Source organism: Aedes albopictus, unplaced genomic scaffold, assembly GCF_035046485.1.
Source record: "Aedes albopictus strain Foshan unplaced genomic scaffold, AalbF5 HiC_scaffold_468, whole genome shotgun sequence".
NCBI lineage: Eukaryota > Metazoa > Arthropoda > Insecta > Diptera > Culicidae > Aedes > Aedes albopictus.
In genome coordinates, this window is record NW_026917274.1 from 17,620 (window position 1) to 25,000 (window position 7,381).

At 38.2% G+C, this 7,381-nt stretch overlaps 1 protein-coding gene across 1 annotated transcript; it reads left to right on the forward strand.

The window, feature by feature from the left end:
- The first annotated feature begins 1,503 nt into the window (after window positions 1-1,503).
- Window positions 1,504-2,942, forward strand: LOC109408715 (uncharacterized). Its single transcript, XM_019682078.3, has 3 exons — window positions 1,504-1,950; window positions 2,014-2,111; window positions 2,174-2,942. The coding sequence occupies exons 1-3, from the start codon at window positions 1,827-1,829 to the stop codon at window positions 2,546-2,548; spliced, it is 597 nt and encodes a 198-aa protein (XP_019537623.1). The 5' UTR covers window positions 1,504-1,826; the 3' UTR covers window positions 2,549-2,942.
- Window positions 2,943-7,381: the final 4,439 nt, after the last annotated feature.

Here is a 7,381-nt window from a genome sequence, read left to right on the forward strand (position 1 = left end):
ATTCATAATAAGGCGCAATAGTAAAGGGGCCGTTCATAAACCACGTAGACTTTTTGGGGGGAGGGGGGGGGGGGTCTGACCAAAGTCTACGCTCCATACAAATTTCAAAATTTTTGTATGGACAAAAGTCTACGAGGGGGGAGGGGGGGTCTGAGATGGCCAAATTTTGGTCTACGTGGTTTATGAACAGCCCCAAAGTAATTTCCTTGGAGGCGTACCAGTATAGGGGGCGCTAAAATTTGGAAACCTTGAGTAACCAGCTCAGATTTTACCATGACAGCACTGTTCGTAACGCAGGTTTTGATTTGTAATTTTGATAAACTAATAAATAAGGAATTAAATATAGACTTTGTTCGCTACAGAATCCTTGTATGAATTTCAGCTTGGGTTCATGAAAGAATTATCGACAAAATATGTGGAAGTTTTTAAAATGAATTCTTGGAGAAATTTGTAAATAAATATCAGGAGGAAAATCTGAAGATATTTTTGAGGATATTATAAGTCGAATTTATAATAAAAACCATTGAAGTTTTTCTAAAAGAATCCCTCGAATAATTTGTTGAGGTAATCCTAAGACAGTTTTTCATAAGAATCCCTGCAGAAATTTCCCGAATGGATCGCACATATTTTTTTAAGAGTACCTGGAAGCCTTATAAATGGATTCTTGTCCATCAAAGCAAATACTGTGACCCATCACATCTTCGTTGCTAAAAATGTTCATCTTATAACTTTTGTCACAGAGTAAACACGGATTGAAATATTGAGCTTTACTCGTCATGTTAATTTCATTTTAAATAGTCATGGAAATCTCGTGTCATGATGATTTGCATGATATATCTTGTAAATTCAAGTTATGTGTCTGAGTCATTCCAAATTGCACAAGTACAAATTTACTTGACAAATCAGGTAAATCCTGGAAAATCCTACGCTTTAAATTTGTACATTATATGTATGCCACAGATATATAAACGTTATTTTTCGATTTGGGTAGTAATGGTTGCCTACTAACATTCCTTCTCTCTTCCTAACTAACTGCAGGGCCGAGGCCGAGGTGATTATAACAGGAGTCACGGTCAGTTATCCGTACAACTAACGCTGAAGTATTTCATTTCCATATTGCACTATCATCAAACTCTATCTCGTATCAACAGCCAAACACTATTTTGCATTTCCCAATCAAAATCCGCAACGTCAACGACCGGTGCGACGAATCAACAACGCATCAACACCACCCGATATGGTAATATTTTTATCGAATTCCAAAAATACCCACAGTGCACCACCGGGCCGCGATGATCCACGATTACGTACTAAATAATTCGAACATATCATAGTATCAAGGCAAGGAGCCCAGCGCTCCATCGAACAGCTGAGGATGGTGAATCATATATCGAAGACTCGTCGTCGTCGTTCGGTTCTGCTAGATACCTGCCTGTTGGGTAAATCCACCAACAGTGCCAACAAGATTTGAGGTGCTGCTGCTACTAGGCTGCTGGCTGCTGCAGTCAGTCAGCAGGTCTCACACAGGGACTCCGATCGAGCAGCTCGCAGCTCGCAGCTTCAGGGTTTTGTTTGGTTGGAATTAAGAATTACGCAAAGTGTACCGCCGGCCGCGCCTCCCGGTACAATCTTTTATATATGCGATTCGGTGGTGTCGATTTGTCATCACTAGTCAATCTCGGTTCAGCTGAGTAGGTTGTGTTGTGTGTTTTCTTCACCCCTAAAGAAGGGGGTTGTTGGTTGGTCGGCGTGGATCGCGCGAAGCTGTAGGTGGATTGTTTTTTTTGGTGAGTGCGTGACGCGGAGAAAGTGGAAATCCTGGAAGCATGGGTATTTTTAAAGGATTCGCAAAGTTCAACGGCTACACGGTGGCTGTAGCGTGCATTAACTACACACTGACGAAGGTGTTGTCGTCGAATATCGAGGGAAAATTCGTGGAAACATTTTCATGTGAGTTGGAGAAAATCTGAAGAAAATTCGTGCGAAGGACTAACAAAGTATCCTTGTTTCTAGTTCTAAAGAACCTTCTAGCGACAGCGGAACAGCCGTCATCGGTTTCATACGTAGCACTGCTGATAGCTAGTATTACGCTGTTCCTAGGCATATTCTTGGTAAGTGGTAACACTCCTTCGTGGCATTTGCCAGTCCCTAATGCGTGATCTCACCCCCACAGGAATGCAAAGCTCTAATGGTCCCGTTCATAGTAGCATACATCAAGGTGCTAGATGATGAAACCGGTGGAACCTACAAGATGGCAACGGTGTGGGAGTTGTTCTTTTCGGCCTACGCGGCCTTTACTCTGGTGATGCTGTTCTCGATGGGGATCTGTACCTGTTTCCGCAGTAAGGACGAACGAGATCAAAAGAAGCAACCCTCCTGGATATCCCAGTGCTGCTGGACCTTCTGGGGTTGCCGATGCTGTAGAAGACGGGGCCGAGAAATTTACCCAACGACGCTGGACGCCCACTCGCACTGTTCCTGCGAGACGTTGAATATTCGCACAGCAGGACCTGACGATAAGCACTATCATCGGGTGATATTTGTGTAGGCGGATGACGACTTTGGACGTTGGAAGGTGACGATGACGTAGTCTTTTGATGAAACAGTATTTTTGTTAATCAGCTGCGCGATGACCAAAGAGTTGATGCCAATGAAATGCGGAATGGTTCGAAGGTCCATGACGCGAGCAACCATACCTCTGCGGACCGGAGGGTTGATCATCGAACGATGAACCAGCGATCTTGAACGGATCCTGGTATGACGAAAACGATTACATTACTTAAACGAAAGTCATTCCCACTTTACGAGGAAGTGAGAGAATGATCGCGTGCAATTGCAATCTAGTGAATGGTGAAATTAGTCTTGTGTGTACTCAAAGCGTGAAAGCAGTGATAGAAAATCCTTAGTCAAAACGAAAATATATTAGTGAATAAGGGAAACAACCTTAGGGTAGTATAGTGATTTCCGTGAAATCTAGTCCTTTAAGAATCAAGTGCCTATTTACAAGCGTAGTTATTTATGTAAAACTGCCCATGTGCCTCACTATCAAATAGACTCTATCCAAATTGTTATCTACTGTTTAGAAAAACCACGAATAATACTTAAAAAAATTCCCACCGAAAACCTACACTCACTCACTCCCATCCAAATGCAATTAAAAATGCATTTTCCTAAGCCACCAATGAAACAATTAGTCACGGAATTTTAATGATTGGAATTAACCACGAGAAAGGTTACCATTCCCCGCGTGTGACTCACTCACCGGAGTGTTAAAACATGCACTTATACATATGTTACATGTCGCAGCCAGGTACCTAGCAAGCATCCCCCGCGTGTGGCCCGGGGACAGGACAGGTGTAAAGTTATTCCTAGCTTCCTACAGCTACAGAAGCTTCTCACCTGAATGACAATTAGATTTCGTGTGCGGTGCGGCAGCTCGCGCGCATCATGACGACCCTCCGCCGCCCGGGGGGAAGAATTTGTTTTGTTTTGATTTACATTCGGATGTGATTGATGGATGGATCGATGGTTGGCGGCAGTGATTAAGTGCGAGATGCTTCTCTGTGACGAATGTGGCTTTAATTGCGAATCTCATTGATTTAAGACGATGCTCAGAATGGAACAGTAATTGTGTAATTACATGTCGATGTGATGAAAGGTTTCATTCCAGACTAGGGGTGGAAATGGGAGATAATCATTCCAAATCGGTGGTAGGATTTATTCCAGATGAATGATGAAAACAATAAGTTCTAAATTTAGAGAATATTAGGAGCAAAAGGTTAGAATGTACTGGTCATGAGAAAAAATTGAAAATTAAACAAGTATTCAAGATAAATTAAACAATTAAAAAATAAACAAGTATTCAAAACGTTAAAATAAGAAAATATAAAAAAAACAGACAGAGTAAATAAGAGCAAAATAAATCAAAATATACATATGAAAATAAACTCGATTAAATTCCAAGAGATCTTTTACCACACTGTACAATTCCACACAATCCATTTGCATCTAAAAAGTAAGTCAACTCGAAAAATAATAATTTTCAATAAGCATGAAAAAGTAAGCAAGAACAGAACTTTTTTTAAATTATCCCTCCAATACCCAAATTTTTTATTTTGATCTAAATATCATTTTACGTCATCTAAAATCGATTTAAACATAAGGTGATTCTTTTTAATTCTCGATTTCGTGAATTTCAGTTTTTGATTATTCTAATTTTTTTTTTAACATCTCTACAGTTTTATAGTTTTCCTGCAAGCCTATTTGGGGTACGGATTTTTTTAGATGAAAACATTTTGAGATTTTATGATTATTGTTGAAAAATTATTATTTTTATTTTTTTTTTCATAGAAATTTTAGCTTTCCGTGTAATTTTGAAGAAAATAATTTTAAAGTGTATTCGATCCCCTTAAACTATAAAACTACGATAGAATGATTTAGGAAAAAATAAAAATATGTTCATTGTAGCGATTCAATACAAAATATACAATGATTTCTAGAAGGTGACTAAAACATCAATTTTTCAATGATTTAAAAAAATGTAAATACGCTTTAAAATATACCAAAAACTTTTTTGAGATGTACAAAACAGTCCTAAATATGAGCCAAAAATATAAAAATTTTGATTTTCCACGAAACAAAAATTACAAATGTGCTCAAACTATACCCCGTCTAAAGGCGGGGTTGGGTATTAGAGGGTTATAGATTGTTTTGGATCCTAAGATAGTTTTGACATATATCTTGATTTAGTTTTCCACTGTATAGACAAATGCATAATATAACAAAGCACTATCAAGGCCACTCAAAGTGTCACATTAGTATTGTTTGAAGATCCTGTATTTAATTTTTGTTTTCAATATTTTTTTTATTTATTTTTTTTATTTACTCAGCTGATAAGCAGCACAAAATGCTTGTATTAAAAACCTGGGATTAGGCCAATTTTTTCAAAGTTCTTGAAATCTGGAATTTGTAAACCTTTCTGGATTAAAAAAAAATAGAGAAACCTCTGAGTTTGATTGAGAAATAATGAGATTATGAGGTAGTGCAAATTGAGGCGTTTGATTTCTGGAGTAACAAAAGATGATTTGATTACTCATTCAATTTTCTACCGATTTTCAATCTTTTTCATAAATCTCTTTCAAACTGATTTTTGAATAAACTTGTGGATCATAAAATTTTCCAAAACCCCAAAAAATATGATTTTTCAAAGATTTTTTATTATTTTTACTTAAAAAATTAACTTTAGGGTCCGATAACTTTTGAATTGCTTGACCAATTTAAAATCTTTTATGGTACAGTATGGGATTTTACGACTGGGAACTTGATGGAAAGGGGGATGGCTTTCTCAGTCTTTGATTCAGGAACGATTTTTATCTACATTCCCGACGTTTCGGCCTAGGGATTTGGCCTTTTTCAAGGGTCGTAGTGTCTACCGTCTATCGTTTTTGTAGTTTAGGGTACTTTTGCTGATATTTTTGGTGCTAACAATGATGTGAACATTGTCGTAGCTAGGATTTTTTTCTGGAGGGGCCCAGGGGGGGGGGGCTGACTTGAGATGACTTCTAAGCGACAGGAATCAAAATGACTGTTCCAGATTTGTTTTTAGTTCCGTAAACTAAATGAGTATGAAGAATTCCTCCAGGATTTTTTTCCAAAGCTTACTGCAGTAATTCCAACATGGGTTCATCCAGAGATTCCTTCAAGAACGCATCTTGGGATTCCATCAGACATGTGTATTTGACCTGGATATCTTTAGAGGTTCCTCCAGTAGTCATTGTTGTAGTGCTGTATTCGCGGTTTCCTTCGGGAATTTCTCCAGAGATCCTTCAAAGTATTTCTGCAGTTATTTCTTTAGAGATTTCATCAAGAATTTCTTCATATATTCCTTCCAGAATACTACTAGAGATTGCTCCTATAATTTCATCTGGAATTATTCGAAGTATTTCTGCAGTAATGTCTTCCAGAAGTTATTAAAAAAATATTAGAGAACTTTCAAAACTTAATCCAGGAATTGCTTAAAAAAATTGTGCAAAAATCCTTTAGGAGTCCATCCAAGTATTTCTTCAACAATTCGTCCGGAAATTACTGCAGGCATGGATTTCTTCAGTTTTTTTGTAATTCTTCCAAGAATTCGCCAAGAAAGCTCTCCTCAACTTGCCTATGGAATTCCTCAAGGAATTGCTTCCGGGATACTTCATGGGGTTTCTTCAGAAATTCCCCCAAGAATTCCTCCAAAAATTCACCCGGAAATTCATTCTGTGATTCTTTCAGGGACAATTTTGGGATTATTTTAAAAATGCCTTAATTATTATTGGAATTAATCCAAGGCTTCCTCCAGGAACTGTTTTGAAATTTCCTTAGGAATTCCTCTTGGGTTTGCTTCCGAGATCCATCTTGGGATTTCTTCAGGAACTCCTCCTAGTTTTCCCGCTACATAGATTCTTCCAAGAGTACTCTTTTTAGGAATTCCTCAGGAATTTTACATTTTAAATTCTCTTAGGAATTTCAGCTATTTCCTTGATACTTCCTCCTGAGATTTTTTCAGACACTCGTCCTGGAATTCCCTCAAAAATTACTCCTAGGTTTTTATCAGTGATTTTTCATGGGAGTCCTCTAGAAATTACACCAGGAATTCTTAGAGGAATTCGCTAAATAAACCCAAAGGGATTCATCCAGGAATTCCTTTGGATACTTCTAAAAGAATGTCTCTAGAGAATTCTCCAGGAATTCCTACAGGCATGTCTCCAGAAATTCCTCCCGGAATTTATCCATCAATTATTCCAAGTACTCCTAAAAGATTTTTACAAGTAGTTCTTCCTGAAGTTCCTCCAGGAACTCCTTCAGGAGTTCTTCCTAAGGTTCCTTCAGGAATTCCTCCAGGAATTTTTCCAGGAAATCCTCCAGAGATTCCTTCAGAAATAATTCCAGGAATTTCTCCAGGAAATTTCCAAGGACTTTTCCGAGAATTCTTCTAGGGTTTCCTTTAAAAATTTATTCAGGAATTTCTCCAGGGACTCCCCCAGAGATTCCTCCAGAGATTCCCCCAGAGATTCCCCCAGAGATTCCTCCAGAAATTCCACCAGGAATTCCTCCAAGTGTTTGTCAGGAACTCCTTCAGGAATTCCTCTAAGTATTCTTTCAGAAATTCCGCCAGATTTTCATGCAATGATTCCTTCAAAAAAAAATTTCAGAAATTTCACCAAAAAATCCTCTAGGAATATCTCTAGAAATTTGTTCAGAAATTTCTCCAGGAATTCCTCCCAGAATTCCTCTGAAATTTTTTCCAGGAATTCATTCAGGGATTCCTCCAGCAATTGTTCCAGAGATAGTTTAGGGATTTCTCCAGAAGTTCCTCCCGACATTCCTCCTGAGGTTTCTCCAG

Coding starts and splice junctions, on each gene's coding strand:
- LOC109408715 (XM_019682078.3), top strand. CDS start 1,827: ATGGGTATTTTTAAAGGATTCGCAAAGTTCAACGGCTACACGGTGGCT. Junction 1,951..2,013: donor ATTCGTGGAAACATTTTCAT/GTGAGTTGGAGA, acceptor CCTTGTTTCTAG/TTCTAAAGAACCTTCTAGCG. Junction 2,112..2,173: donor TGTTCCTAGGCATATTCTTG/GTAAGTGGTAAC, acceptor TCACCCCCACAG/GAATGCAAAGCTCTAATGGT.